General features: G+C 46.4%; 1 protein-coding gene across 4 annotated transcripts in view; it reads left to right on the top strand.

The window, feature by feature from the left end:
* LOC139669689 (monocarboxylate transporter 2-like) overlaps nucleotides 1-16,032 on the top strand; it is a 36,502-nt gene that overhangs the window by 1,831 nt on the left and 18,639 nt on the right. The window contains exons 1-2 of one of the 4 annotated variants that reach the window (XM_071550286.1): nucleotides 9,041-9,086; nucleotides 9,576-9,831. In XM_071550286.1, the coding sequence (XP_071406387.1) occupies nucleotides 9,615-9,831 (217 nt within the window). In that variant the 5' untranslated portion in view covers nucleotides 9,041-9,086; nucleotides 9,576-9,614. Of the gene's footprint in view, nucleotides 1-114; nucleotides 373-9,040; nucleotides 9,087-9,170; nucleotides 9,317-9,575; nucleotides 9,832-16,032 lie in introns of those variants that run through there. The other 3 variants (XM_071550285.1, XM_071550288.1, XM_071550287.1) reach the window with 3 other exon arrangements.

The raw sequence follows: 16,032 nt of genomic DNA, 5'->3' as shown, positions 1-16,032 counted from the left end.
AGGTTCAAGAGTGGGTGATCCTCTGTAACTGTAAATTATTTAATTGTGCTTTAAAATGATGCCTGCTTACACCATATGCATATTCTGTATAAAACACATATCTCTGCTCTGCAGGACACTGGGAAGAGGGTTTTGCTCTGAAATCAGCTCTGACCATGTCTCCTCCAGTCCTTTCGGACCTGGGCTATGTCCCCCCTGACGGTGGATGGGGCTGGGTTGTGGTGTTTGGAGCCTCCATCTCAATTGGGTTTGCATATACCTTTCCTAAAGCTTTCACAATCTACTTTAAAGAGCTCCAGGCTGTTTACAGCATCTCCTACAGCCAGATTGCCTGGACAACATCCATCATGTGTGCTACCACCTATGGAGGAGGTAAGTGAAGCAAGATTGTGGTTTCCTTTGGGAAGGAGGTGGTCTCATCTCTGCACCAGAAGGGGAGAATATATTTCTTTGAGAAAGTTCTTGAAAAGTGCTAACTGCAAGTTTGGCTGTCTGTTTTCTGATTATGTACATTGGCAAAACTGAGAAAACGAGTAGTGCTGAGTATTTTATTGACAACATATATAAAGTCATCAATTATTATTTCATCAGAAATCTTGCTCTGTGTGGGTGGAGACTTGGCTGTGGTGGAATTATTTGAGTCTTGTACAGTTATTTCAGCATACTTGGTATTGTTTTTCTGTTCTGTTTCTATTCTTGTCTTTCTTTTTGAAACAAACATGTCCCTTGCACTCATGATTGTAGAGGAGTTGCTGGAAACTTGAAATCTAAGCTTTGCTGTCAAACAGACATGGGATATGTGCATGTATATCTTGAGATAGCATTCAGATATGTTTTTCCCTAAATGTGCTGCTAAAACTTTGCTGAAAATAATCAAGGGATGATGTTTTCGACATTTCTCTTCAGAATCTTTCTGCAAGAACAAAAATGTTCACTGGTTACTTTAAGTCAAAATGTTCATTGGATTTTTTTTTCTTGTGCCTTGGCTGCAGAAGTTGCTGTTGTGGGAAGGCATCTCTTGTCCTCGTAATGAAATCATCAAGTGCATATTCTCAGAGGGATGTTTCCCTCAGGTGCTGGTGCCAGGTATCAGTCTGTCACTTTGATCTGAGTAGCCAGTGTGTATCTTGCTGTTAATAGTAGAGGACTTTTAGTTTGCTAATGCCTTTGAGGTTCATATGCTGATGGTTAAATCTGGGCTCTGAGCATATTTCTGATGGTTCTTAGTTTGTTTTGCAAGGGTGAAAGGTAAAAGGATTAACACTTAAGAATACAAGAATAGCCACACAACTCATATCTACCCAAACATGTATTCTTCCTCAAACAAGGTCACTGGCACATGCTTTTGGGAAGACTACTACAAAAAAGGTTGTAGATGGAGGGATTCTCCTGGTACCCCCTTGCCTGCAGGACAGAGTGGTTTGGAGACTTCTTGGTCATGCAGTGCAGACTTTGGGTACACCCTGTGTACTCATGTACTTTGGGAACTGGTTTTACACGGCAATAAAAAAAAAGAGCTGTCTTGTCATCTGATATGGGATGGATTAAGGTGAAAGGAGATGTATGTGACCAGGGAGCTGTGAGGGATGAGCTGTTTCCCCTCGTGCAGAAAGTGCCTTTTCAGGTCTGGCTGGATCTGATCAGCTGAGCAGCGAAGTAGCTTCATTGGTCTCCCTGGGTCCTGGTCTGCAGCTGCAGGTGGACAGAATAGTTCACTTCCAGGGGGATTTAATCAGCAGCTCTGCTGAGCACTGATTTCCCCTTGAAACAATGAATGTGTACCCTCTGGCCGCTGTTTGGCTCCGGTGGTTTCATGTCAGGAGAGAGACTGAAGGGAGATTCATTTAGAGGGCTCATTTCCTCAGGGTGGCTGCTCAGGACTCTCTGAAAGCTGGATGTCTGAAACTGAGCACCAGATGCTGGACATGTCTCAGGGTGGTTGAGATTTCGGGCTTTTCATTCTCCATATTCCCTGAGCTGGGGCCCTTGACACCTGGAAAAGGATACAGAGGAAAGCACAGCAAGGGAACTGCTGTCAGTGATTGTGGTGGGGGAAGGAGCCATTACACTGTAAAACTTATGGCTTTCAGCACTGATCTTCCCATCTTACAGACTTTTATGAAATCTTATTGCTGCAGAGCTGTCATTGTGAACTACAGTTGTGTGTGCAAGTGCCTGGCTTCCCCAGGTGCCACATGGAACAACAGGAGGATGTCAGCACAAGCAGAAATTGTAAGATGCTATGAAACAAGCTGACTTTTCTTTTTCAGCATTACATTTACCTTCGCACAGACTTTGGACTAAGAACTTGATGCTGGCATGGGGGTCCTGTCCCTTTCACAAATACCTGTGTTCATTGCTGCCAAGAGCACTTTTCTTCTTGGGGTATTCTGGCTGTGCTATTGTAGCTGTTGCTCTTTACCTCCCTCAGTTTTTAAATCCCTGCAACATCTGGGTTTAAAAAAACCCCAATCAACCTATGAAAGAAATAGATCTTGGAAAAAGATAACTCTTTGGAAGAATCCCTGTGTAATGATTATAGACTCTTCTAGAATTAAGGAACATCAATTGTGTCCTCTGTTCTTGCCAATGATTCATAATTCTAAACACTTCCCTGTCATGTTCTCATCTTTCACTTGTTGCTTCCAGTAAATGGTGTTGACATCTCCATAGATCTGAAAGCAGCAGCATGCTAGTAGTAATAGAAGAAGGAATGGCAATAATAACAACAGATTTAGGAGTTTCATCTCAGTGAATAAATATCTTCGAGTGAATAAGTAATTGAATACTCAGTTTGATCTTCCTTTCAGCTCCAGCAGCATAAGCCTACAGCAATTCTGTGGCACCCAGTGAAGCTGCACACTGTGTTTGAGGCAGGAGAAAAGCACCAGCAAAGCCTACCCAGAATGACTGAGGGGATGCAGGGGATCCCTTCAAACCCCAACCAGCCTTTTACAATATTTAGAGGTGCTACAGCTTCCTGTATACAAAGTAGTTGTTTGGGAGAGCATGTGTTTCTTTGGACTAGAGTAATTAGAAAAAAAATTCTTAAACAAACATTGAATATCATTTCTGGGTGAAGCTTGGGCTGCACCGAAGTCAGCAGACACCTTGCCATCACCTTTAGTGGAGCCAGGGTTTCATCTTTCAGCTGCAAAGCCTGATCTACTGAACTATAGCACTAGAAACCTGGCAAATTTGAACACCAAGCACAGCACTGGGGAAAAGGGGCTTTTCCAAAGATCTCCAGGAATGTAAAGTGATGGAGTGCCCTGTAAACTTGATCCAGATAATAGGTGCATCTTTGAAGCCTGTCTTATAAGGAGTCATTTCTGTGGCATTTTGGGGGCTCTTGGGAAGACGAATCTGTAAACCCAGGATTGCAGCAAGCTTTGAGTAAATACTGCACTTGCACTAAAAAGTCTCCCGGTTATATCTTGTGGGGTAACATGGATGTACAACATCAAAAGTTCAACAAGTTCCTAAAGAACTATCTCTACAAGACCTTGAAGGTTAATACTAAAGCATCATGCTTGATCCACTGGATCAGATCAAGGGGTCAGCCAGCAGGACAAAGCAACACAGAAAATCCAGGCACAAGGGCCAGGCTGAGTTTACCTACAGCAATACTGTGCATTGCATCACACTGTGATAAGGGCACAGTGATGTTACACACAGCTATCTGCACCCCTCCACTCTTCCTAGGTGTGAGTCTGTCTATTGTTTTCATATCCCAGCATTTAACTGAATTTGAAGGCTAATAAGGAGCTTGCTGGGTTTCTCCCCACCAAGAGAATCTGGTTATGTGCAGAGCAACTGCAGCCTTGATCCTGCCCTCCTGCTTCCCACTTGCTCTCAGTGCCCAGCAGCCCCACTAGTGATGGTGAGAAGCCAGATGAGATTGGCTTCTGCTCGGTGCATACTTGTCCTTGAAGCAGATCCAAGGTGTCCTACACAAATGCAGCAAACAGCAGTACCTGCTCCCAGAATGCTGCAGTCCCACAGGAAGATTTCTTGGGGAAACTCATGTCAAAAGCAGAAGCCCTCGTGGAGTTACAGTGACTGGTCCAAGTTTTGATGGGGGGAAAAAACCCAACCAAACGAAAAAGCCCCAGCTACCTCTTTATGATATTTTTCTGTAGGTTTAATTGACTATCTCTCCAATACCTTAAAACTTGGGTGAAGTGGGGTTAATTTTTGGGGAAAATACCTGCATTATATTATGACTCAGAGTACTATGATCTGCAAACAGCAGAGTCCCAGAGGTTACTTGCAAACTGGTGTGACATCTCTGTGTCCCTGAGCCACTGACCTTTGTTTCAGGCATAGTCAACACTGCAGTTCCAGGTTTTTCCTGCTCTACAGTGGGAATCACTCTTCACAGTGGCCCTGCAAAATCTCTCCTCTCTGACATCATGAGATTATTAATGAGATTTAGAGCTCTCCCCCTTGCTGAAGCATTATTCAGGCAGCCCTGAGGCAGCTGATCTTCTTTCTGCCCTGTTGACAACTCCTTGAGGATTTACTTGAAGATGGGCTGGAGACTGCAGTCGTCCTCTGAGCCCACATGTAGCACAGCTGCTGGGGGCCATGCCTGGGAGATGGTGTTGGTGGAGGGGCTGGATGTGTCACAATTCCTTGGATTAGTTTTGACAGTCTAAGCTGCAGATTTTTGCTCATTTGCTTCCTTTTCACTGAAGTAAGGAAACTCTCACAAGAATATTTCCATCAGTAGTCATGGGCAGGTAACGTAGATAAGACAGACTGGAATAAGGTGGGATATCCCACCGATTTTACTTTGGCAGCATTTAAGTGCCTTTATTTGCTATGTGTTTACCTTGAGCAAAAAGATATGAACTCGTCATCCTGTGCAAGACTGGAGTCTGCCAATGGAGAGCCATAGGGTGGAAGGCAGAGGTTTCCGTCTCATGGGGTGTCACCAGAGAAGAGTCCTCTCTACTCCCGGTACAAATGACAGTGACCTGCTCTGCTCTGGCTAATGTGTAATTACACCTTCAACAAACCTTCTGCCCCAGCTGTTTGCCTGTCCTTGTGTGCACAATCTGAAACAGCATCAGGCTCTGCATTCAGCAGTGTTTGGAAAAAGCCACAGTATTTTTTCTAATTTTCAGCCATTTAGGGCTTGGCACAGTCACACTTCTGCCATAAAAGTTAATAGCTAAATTCTGGATGCATCTTTAAGTACTTTCAACCATGTTGTTTTTCCCTTTCTATGCAGTCATTTTCCAAATATAACAGAGGAAGATCCTTCTGGGATTAAAATGTAAATGAGACAAAGATGCAATAGCAAAGGAATAATTTGTTTTAATTCCCCAGTGAAAACATTCCAGTTATTAGATTTAGATTAATTGTCACCACCTTTTTACCAAAAAAATGCTTTGGTTTCGGCTACTGATTAAACTCTTGCAACAGGGGGAAAACAGAAGTAGTGAAGTTACTGCTTGGTTTATTCTGTTGTCTCCAGGAAACCAGCTCATCCTGCAGTGATGCTTCATGCACCTGGCTGGTTTGATGGCACAGATACAGGACTGGGGCTGTCTAAGAGGTTTGCTGGCTCTGGAGGGACTTATTTCATGACATATGAGTCCTTCTGCCTGTCTGGCCTTCCCAATGTTAATACTGGGGTTTAGCAAAAAGCAAGTTTGACATTTCATAACTTTCTATTTTGACCTCTCCTTGACTCCCTTGTAAAACATTACTTGGGGAAAGGCAAAGCCATGAGGCTCTGCCAGGGTCCCGTGTGGTTTCAAGCACTGCCAGCACCAACATCACCTGGCTCCATGCAGTGCAACCCACTCACCAGGTGCAGGGGGGTGAGTGGCTGGTGGCTCTGCCTGCAGCAGAACATCTCACACAGCAGCAAAGAGGCTGGATGGAAATTAAAACTCCCCCCCAAATAGCCATAGAGATGTCAAGGGATGTGGATTGGCCATGTGTCCCACTTGGAGCACATGTGGGTGCTGCACTGGTGGGGTGCTGCTTGCATCCCTCCTGCTGCTTAGTGCCCCAGGAGCACCAGCCAGAGTTAGGTTCCCTTTAATTAAAAACTCAAGCATGAAATTATTAGTAGTAAATCCCTGAATGCTGGAGGTCTTGTGGAGGAACACAAGACCTCCAGCTTTCAGGGATTTACCACTGAGGTAAATAATAAATACTGAGGAATGTGTTTTATCAGCCTGGTCATGCTCAGTGTTGAGGAGAATGTGGGGTATAAGGGAAATTCTGCACTTGTCAGGGGAAGGAACTGCTGCTCTTGTCCCTCAGCTGGCATTTCATGGTGGCAAATTGTTGAGGTCCAGAGCCTACAATTTTGCTGAACTGAAATCTGTTCCTTTATTAGTATGGATTGATCCCTTGAAAAAGTTAATGTCATTAAGAACATAAATGTGTGGGCCTATTCTTGGAGGACTGGGATTTTTCCCTCCTAAGACTGCACTAAGGAAACTGCTGGTATTGCATCCCGGGCTGTGAGGTCCAATCCTTTGGTTTTGCAGACAATTGCTGCCTGTAACCTCACTCATTAATTCAGGAGCTCCATTTTTGCTGTGGTTATGAATTGCTTTTCACTGCTGCTGCAGTTTTTGAGCAAATGGAACATGACAATGGAGTAGTTTTGAGAAATGGGGTGTGCCATGGAAGTGAGAGTCACGGATGCTTTAAAGAAGTGCAGAACTACCTCTTTCAGTGTTCACTTACCAGATGCTGATTTTGTGTAGCAGAACTAGTTACAGATTTTTTTTCAAGGTGGAAGCAATTTCTAAAGCTTCTAACTGACTTTCAAAGACTCAACAAAGGAAAAACATGGAGTTATACAGTTGTAGCTCCTAAATTTGGCTGTCATAAATGCTTTGCATTAAAGGCTTTGACTAAAATTATTTCCAAATACCAAAGGGGTCTACTGAGAATAAATAGGAATGCTTTCCACTCCTGAGGGAGCCCAGGGTGTTTTCATCCCCACTTTTTTTTCTTCTATGAGATTGGTGAGGCCCTGGCACAGGTTGCCAGAGAAGTTGTGGATGCCTCACCCCTAGAAGTGTCCAAGAACAGGTTGTAAAGGACTTTGAGTAACCTGGTCTAGGGGGAGGTGTTCCTGCCCATGGCAGGGGTTTGATATGTTCTGATTCAAACCATTCTATGATTCTGTGATTTTAAAGATTGTTCACCAAACTTTGGGCTTCAGTAACTGAATTGATTTAAAAAGTCATGACATGGGAACTGTCACAGAAAGCTTTGCAAAGACTGGAAAATGGTCCCTTTTTGGGTGAGAGGAAGAGATGAAGATTCTGCCTTGCTCCTGACCCCTTTTCCTGGTTTGTCTCTCTTCTTTCAACAGCTCTGGAGTGGAGCACTGGGAATACACTAACAGTCACTTATTTACATGGAGCACTGTGATAGGGAAATGAGTCATTTGAAAAGGTACTTTGCAATTTTAATCAATTTTGTTGCCGCTTGCCAGCAAATTAAAAAACCTGCCCTCCAGGAAGCAACTGCTGTCAGTGGATGAGGGAGCAGAGCCCGGCTCTGGGGGACAGCGTGCTCCGAAAAGGAGGGGGAGCACTGGCAGAGGCAGTGACTGTGAGAGGAGCCCAAGGATCCCTAAATTGCTAGGAAGTCCTTTTTGACCTAGTGAGCCCAGGATTTGTACTGTCAGTCCTCCCACTCTCTGCCTTCAGGCTGTTGTGCTTTGCTTGTGAGCTTCTCTTTAGAGCAGCAACCTGAGTGCAAACACTAATCATGTTTAGACATTTTTAGAAATCATTTGTTTGCCCCCAGAATCTCCTGCTGCATCTGGTTTCCTGCTCCGGTTTTGAGTTTGCCACCAGTTTGTGTGAACATTTACCTAAGGCTGTCCTGCAGGGGACATTCTTTAGCATGACACCCAATTTAGTATTTCTAAAGGAAATTCTCATCTTGCAACTCGGAGTTGGAGCTTCCATGGCTTGAGTTGTACCTGCTCCTTCATCCCTCTGCTCCTGGGTGTTTCCTTCTGCCCTCCCATCTTCCATCCTGTTGCTATGGATGTGCCAAGTTCAATCTCAACTGTGCTTATTTAATTTTGGTCTTTTTTAATTTTGGCAGAGCACAGAAACCAGTTGCTGAAACAATTGTGAATGCCAGTATCCTTACATCCCATAAAGTGGGTCAGAGCTGTACCACAGCAAAGCTTTCCAGGTCATCACACTGTGGCCCCACACCTGAGAGCAAAGGTCTTCTGGTCATTTTGAGTTTACTTAGTTTTATAGGAAGAAAGAAATGGCAGTAATAAAAAATCTTATGGATGGGTTGTGAGATTTTAAAGCTCTAGATTAACTGTGCCAGGAAAACTACAGAGCAAGGCCTTGATTTCCCCCCCTGTCTGTTCTGGCTTCATTATGCATATAGAAAAATGGGAATTGGGTTGGAAGGGACGTTAAATATCATCACGTTCCTACTTCCTGCCATGGACAGAGACACTTTCCACTAGACCAGGTTGCTGAAAGCCCCATCCATCTTGGCCTTGAACACTTCCAGGGATGGGGCAGCCACAGCTTCCCCGGGCAACCTGTGCCAGGGCCTCACCACCCTCATAGTGAACAATATCCTCCCAACATCTAACCGAAGTCTCCCCTCTTTCAGCGTAAAACTGTTCCCTCTTGTCCTATCCCCATCTGTCTGTGTAAAAAGTAATTTTCCGGGTTTTTTGTGGTGTTTTGTTTGTTTGTTTGGGTTTTTCTGTTTGTTTGTTTTATGATGATGGTGTGGTCTTGAGGCAGGAGAGCAGCCTGCAACTTGGTATGGAGCAGAAAAGAAGAGGGATGCTGATGGAAGCCCAGGGGGCTTGGGCAGGCGCGAAAGAACAATTTCCATGAAGTAACTGAGGGTGGTCTAATTAACGCCCGCGGGGTGGCTGGTGCTGTTGCAAGCGCGGGGGGCGAGGAAAACACGGGGGAAGGGGAGAAGCGGAAAGGGATGTCACTCCCGGGGGAGGTTTGGTGCCCGTCCCGTCCACCGGGGGGGCTGGCCCTGCGTCCCTCCCGTCCGTCTGTCCCGTCACGCGGGGTCGGTGCTGGCGCCGCGCTCCGCAGGTAGGTCGGGGTGCGGGTCCCTCGTCACACGAGTGTCCCGAGGGCTGGGCAGGCACGAGCGGGGCGGGGCGGCGGACGGGAGCCGCTGTTTCTGGTTTTACCCAATTCCACGTGGCATTTCTGCACCGCTGCCCGGGGGACGGTGACACGGGGCCCCCGGGCTTGGCGTTAAATGGCCACACGAACGGCTCGGGTGGGCTCGGCACGGGACGGGACTCACTAGGCTGAAGGTGTGTTGGTACGGCCGTGTCGCTGCAGATTGGGGTCAGGGGGAGCAGCATCCCGGAACTGGGGGCCCAGGGGAGCCGCACTCTGGCACTGGGACAACAGCATTCCAGGACTGGGCGAGCAGCACCCTGGGACCTGGATAACAGCATTCGGGGCGAAGGAGTAGCACTGCAGGACAGGGGTCTGGAGCAGCAGCACCCTGAGTCTAGAAGTCCAAGGGAGCAGCATCCTGACCCGGCAACTCTGCACTTTGTATTCCAGGGCTCCCCGAGGAGCGTGGGCGCCCCTCGCCCCCCGGCCATGCCGCCCCCCGCCAGCGCGGGGCGAGCGCCGGTCCCGCCGGACGGCGGCTGGGGCTGGATGGTCGTGTTCGGAGCGTTCGTGTCGATCGGCTTCGCGTACGCCTTCCCCAAGGGCTTAGCCATCTTCTTCAAAGAAATCCAGGATTTCTTTGGCACGTCCTATAGCGAGGTGGCGTGGATCTCCTCCATCATGTTGGCCACGACGTACGGCGCAGGTGAGTGGTCCTGCACCAGCCCTCGCGGCGCGGAGTGAAAGCAGAAAGGAGCCAGAACTCCGCACTCTGGGTCAGTGGAGAGGGAGAGCAGCAGCGGTGTCCATGTGCACGGGCACCATCCACAGCTTTGCTTTCTGATCGTTTCCTGACGTGCACTCAAGCAAAGAAGTCATATGTGGAGTATAAAGGGAATTTTTTTTTTTTTAGTAAGTTGATGTTGGTTGAGACAGACCACTGGGCTCAGTGGGTGCAGGATTCTTTTGACCCTTCTAGGTGCTTTTTTGGCCTGTGGAGGTCTCCAAATACCTTTGAAAATGTAATCTGTGACCAGTTTGGTGCTGACATTCCCAATTTCCAGTTGGGATTGGAGCACCTTTTTTGCTTTTCAAAACAGGACATGTTCCACTAAATATGGGCACAGTGTTATGCAAGACCCACAAGGACCTCTGTGCACCAGAGGCTGAGACACAGTATGGTGTGTCCCATTGCTGCATCCCCTTCCCCAGGACACTGCCAGCCACAAGCTGCGCATCAGGGGCTTTCTCTGACACTGAACAAAATGTGGCCTTGGTCCTGTCATGCAGCAACTCTATTCCCCAAAAGGCATCACCTGCCCTATTCCCTGTATCCAAGTGGCAGTGGGATGGGCAACACTGGCATCCTACGGCCTTACTTTGACTCAACTCAGTAACTTTGTAGCCAGGAGACTGTGAAGTAGCAGCAGGGCTGAGACCCAGCGTGTTGCTGAGGGTAGCAGTGGTGGACACCTACCCAGAAATAAGATTACCAATGAAAAATTTCCATGGGCATCAGGGGCAAAGCCCTGAGGATAGGCCGGTGTGAAATAGCTGGGTCTGGGTTTCAGCCAGCCAGAGCTGAGCATGGAATAGAGTAATAAATGAAGTAGCTGCTTGTTTATTGTGGCAGCTTATAATCACAGTGATGAAATTACCAGAGCCAATTGTTCTTATCAGTTGTAAAGCAGTGCACATAACATTGCTCTTTTTTATGGTTTTGATATCGCTTTCATGACTCAATGAAAAACTTGGGCTGCCCTTGATTAAATCTGCAATGGGAGGTGGATCGGAGCCATGTTCTGGGACTGCAAGAAACTTCATCAACGTTGATCCTGGCTATTAAAGCAGTTTTGAAAATATTCTTTGTTTTAACAAAGGGATTTTTTTGCTTAATAATGCATTGTGGTGGTTTTTGATAGCACAGTTCCTAATGAAAGTAAAGGTGCATTGTACAGAGCCTATTGTAATGGACTCTGTTGTAACCCACTGTGAAGGCTTGGTTCCACAGAGTACAGCTCTGCAGGAGCTGAGTTCATATTTGAGAACCCACAAGTGGAGCACTTGGAGGGCAAAACCCAAGAGATGGCGTAGAAGGAGAAATCCTCTGCTTGAGCCAGTGCTGCTGTCCCATTCCCTGTTCAGTTACACTGCACTAAATGTGCCAAAGTATAACAGTGGGCTGGGGGCTCCCTGGCTGCCTCTGTGGGTTGCTGGCAGCTTTCCTTTGTCTTCCAATAAAAAAATGTTGTCCCCTTCCCCAGTATGGAAGAGATGCTTTGGTGCCTGAGCATGATCAAGTGAAGAACACGCTCTGCAGAGTAACCCTGCACTGGGCAGGGTTGCTCCCAGGGACATAGAGGGGGGGCTTGGGCCTCTCAGGGTGCAGGTCATGGCCAATGAGCTGCTGCTGGAGCAGGTGAAGTGCTGCTCTGGTCACCTCTGCCCCCTCCCATCTGCTCACTTTTCAACTCACCTCCTCCTCTGTCTCTCCGAGTGTACAAGCCAGTGTTGTAGTGGACTTTTATCCCAGTTATTGAGTATCCCCTGCCTTTTTGTGCAGTTCTTTAACTTCACCCTCCCTTATGTTATTACATGGTAATGCAGGGGATGGTAAAACACTGTTAATCTAAGACCGTTAGATTTAATTGCAGGCAGTTGTACCTTTGTACCTTCCCACTTGCAGTTGCTCAGAGTTATGTCCATTTATCAGTCCTCCCCTCTTCTGCTCTGCTCTGGAAAAAAATTGATGCTAGTTTGATCCTCCCTCTCTCCGCAGGCTGAGACACCAAGTCACTCAGGGACTGCAGACAGGGCCATGGGAGGGAATTTGCAGAACATGGAGCAAATGACATGCCCATGCCCAAGAGCATATTAGCACATCTGATTTGACTGACTGGGCATTTAATGCCAGAGCAGGTTTAACTTATGAACAACTCCAGTGATTTGGAAATTCTTGTTCAAGGATAGTTCCTGTGAGCTGCCCAAGTCTGGCTCTGCTGCAGTGCCTGTTACAACTGTTACTGCCTCTGTGGCAAAGTTTGATTTACTTGGCTGAAAAAATATAAAATAGTTTAACACTTGATTTTTGCTAATTGTTCTGAAAAAAAAAGAAGAAATTCTAAAAATGCCAAACTTTTAGTAACTGAGTAACTAATAGCGTTACTAAATACTGCATGGCTTGTCCATTCCCCTCCTTTCCCAAATCCATGGTGAGGCAGAACTGACACAGAGCAGATGTGCAGGGGGTGCAGTCTGCACTCATGGAGCTGTGCTGGGGGCACTGAGCATCTCCCCCTGTGTGAGGCATCAGGTCCATATCCTGAGGGGCTGGAAGGGCCAGTGGTCCATTTGCTGGTGTCATGTGTGGGCATCACAACATCAGAAGAAAACCCCCAAACTTGCCTCACACCCCTTCCCCTGCTCCAGCAGCAGTAAATGGCAGTAGTTTGGAAGGTGGCCACATGGATCAAAAGCTCTCCTCAGGTCTGCACAGGCCATACTGTTTGCTCAGTTGTCCTCAGAGAAAGGCCATCCCCTTCCCAGCGCTGGCCTTGTCTCTGGACTGTGCCGTGGCTCTCAGAGCCAGGACTCAGGGCAGCAGGGTTGTTATCCAGGCATAGGGATGTTCCCCACGAGGACTGACCCTTTGATGGACTCTCAGCTCCCTGTCCTGGGATCTCTGGGCAGCTGGAATGCCCTGGGGCCTTGCCAGGGCATTCACAAGCTGATGCTTCCACTGTCTACAGCTTTTGTCTGCAACATTCCCAGGAAGTAGGTTCTGGTTTCCTTGTCGTGCTCGCTGGTGTAAGGACTCGCTTTTGGGATGTGCAGCTCACTGTGTAACAGAGCTTATGTTTGCATTTCATAAATAATGCAAATGAAGCTGATTTTCTGAAAATACATTAACTAACCCAAAACTCCACTGGAGAAGCTGTGTTGATTTTGACAGCACGGATGCAAATTTACAGTGCCACCTGAGGCTTTAGCTTGTAGCACTAGAGCAGTTCCAGTTTCTCAGACTAAAACTGAAAATCAGCAGCCGAGGCTGTTTCTGCTCTTCGCTTTCTGCTTAATTCCCCCAGGAAGCTGTTTTATACCAGCCAAGGCTCTGGCAATATATATCACAGAAGTTAATGTGTCTTATCCCCCAGTTTCTTAATCTGAACTAGGTTGCAGAAAACAATTCTGTCACTATAATACAAGTAGTAAAACAGATTACTGTGCAGTAAAGTGGATAGCCTGGACTTTATGATGGGGTACTTGTAGTTCTTGCCAGTGCTCATATTCAGCAATTCCACATTTCCAGTTGTGGAGGGCAGACTGGGAGGTTTGTGGGTGAGGAGCATGAGAGAACATTGCTTTTCTCTGACCAAATCCCGTGGGCTGAAGTTCTGTCACTCTGATAAAGAAGGATTTCTGGTTTACAATGTTTCTACATTTTTTGTTGTTGTCATGGGTGAAGAGCTCATTCCTCACTCCAAATGAGAAAGGTAGTATAGAGGAGAATCTTTGATGGATGGAAAGAAAAGGACCCAGGATCTGATCAATGATTTTAGAGGTCTTTTCCAACCTTAACAGTTCTCTGATTCTGTAAAGGACCAGGAGGCATACCATCATCCTTCTCTGAAGGTGCTTTCAGCTGCGTCTCAGCATCCAGACAACAGGCTCTGAGGGTAATGAGGAACACCAACATTGTTAAAATGTGGAGCACCACAGGACACCCATCATGCTGCCCTGGGCAGGATTTCCCTTTGCAAATTGCCTCCTTGGACTTTGCTATGCCAACAAAAGACCAACGTTCCCAAGCTCTTGCCTCATGTACAGAGGTGACTTTTGTTCAAGAAACAACCTCATTGCAAAGCCAAAATCCTTGTGCCTTTGCACCTCCTGATTTGGGCTGTGTTCCTGTGTCATGTTTGCAACACCAAACTGAGCTGCCCTTCTCCCATTTTTAAGGTGACACGTTTCAAACTAAGCCACAGATGTATTCCTGAGGATAACCATTACCCATAGAAAGGAGGAGGCAGCTGAGCTCCCAGGAAAGAACACATCAACAGTATTAATTTCTAATAATTTAGTAGCAGCAATGTTCTTGTAGCTGTTACCTTCCTCTGTAAGGCTGTAAGAGAGGTAAGGATCACAGGAAGAAGTAATGTCTTTTATTATGGCCAACTGTTAGGGCTTGAACGATGAGCCAGCTTTCTGGCACATGTACCAGAATAGAGAGAATAATTTAATACCTAGAGCAGTATCTGCATTTTCAGTGGTTTTGGGCGTTTTTTAAAGTGGTGACAGTGTGGCCAAGTGCTTCCTTCATCTTTATTATGGAACACCAGAAGTCATCCAAGGGAAACTCAGAGACCAGATCCTGATACAGAACCATTTCAGCTGGTTGGGTTGAATAGCTGGGGCCAGAGCAGGGGACATGAGACCTTCTTTTTACTCATTTTGAAGAATCTCACTCTTTTGCAATGGATGTGCAGTGAAGCCCTGTGTATGTTTGTGTACAGCCTGTAGGTGTAAATATGTGCTGCTTTTGTTGCCTTTTAATAGATACAAAGCTCAGTAGCATGAGCATTGTTTTTATTCAGTATGTACTGCAGTGGAATTTTGGTCTGTCTTGCTGTGTGCTGCTGTAACACTCCCCCTGAAATCTCCAGGGTGCTGCTCTAACACATCCAAATTTCTATTAAAATTAAGAAATAACCTTCTGTCTGTTTTTCAAAGACAGCAGCAGAGAGCCACATTTTGCAAACACAAGAAAAACAAGAGTATTTCTAAAGGAAAAGCCTCAACTGAAGCCAGCAAGTGTTTATTACTCTTGTTACTTGTTATTTATTGTTTTGTAATTTGATGAAATATCTGAAGATTTAATACTGGAAATGCTCCACAACTGAATCTTTTCTGGAAAGAAACTTTCTCCCAGAGCTTGTAACTGCTTAATAGAGCATCTGCTAAAGCAGCAAGGAAGAGATGGGGAAGCTGAATGTCCACCACTGACCTTGAACATTTAATCCAAAATTTTATAGCTGTATTTTATTACACTGCTAGCATGATAAATTGCAGTGACAGGTTTAGAAAGCACCTTACAACATGCAGTGGCATAAAGCTATATTAATAATGAGTTTGATTCTGCAGTTTTTAACTTAATCAAAACTGCCAATGTTCTCTTCTGCTCTGGTCCAGACTCCATCAAAGTGTTCTCTACCTCCAGGAGGTCCCACTCAAGCCTCTCCACCCATCCCAAGAGCCTTCAAAGAGCTGTGAGGTACCACAGCACTACAAGGGGAAATTGAGGCATGGGAGGAAGGTGGTTTTTCTTAAGGGCAAGCAGCAAGTGCACAACAGAGTCCAGGTTATGCCTTGGGGGGTGCAAGCTCTCTACAAGCCAGTTTTCACTCAGGGAGGTCCTGAGGAACCACAAGCACCAGGATGGATGGAGATTTCATCTGCTAAAACCCTGGTGACAGTTGTGCCTGCCACAACTGTGTGTCGTGCATTGCCCAGAATGTTCTGCAATTGCAGTTTAGCAGAGAAGCAAAAGGGTCAGGACCTGGTCAGGGTTTGCATTTGGAAGTACTCACAAACTCCTGCAGTGTGGATTTGCAGCTCACTGACCTTTCCAGGAGATCCAGCACCTGTGTCCTCTGGGTCCTGGGCTGTGTCGGACCTCCCCATGGAATGCCTTAGTGACCCAAGGGTGTCTGAAATTACATGAGCATCTCCTCATCAGTCCATAGTGCTGAACAGGGGTCACCAGAGAGGAGAGGAGGACAGCTTATGTTTGTAGTATTGTAAGCTGTGTCAGCTGCCTTCTGCTCTGCTTACAGCACTGGTTTAACCAAAATTCTCAAGTAGGGTTTTTGCTAGGATTTCCCTAGGCATGTGCTTTTCCACCTGGATA

This window comes from Pithys albifrons, chromosome 3, assembly GCF_047495875.1.
Source record: "Pithys albifrons albifrons isolate INPA30051 chromosome 3, PitAlb_v1, whole genome shotgun sequence".
NCBI classification, from domain to species: Eukaryota; Metazoa; Chordata; class Aves; order Passeriformes; family Thamnophilidae; genus Pithys; species Pithys albifrons.
Note: the sequence above shows the minus strand (reverse complement) of the source record. Positions and strands in the feature narration are given on the sequence as shown.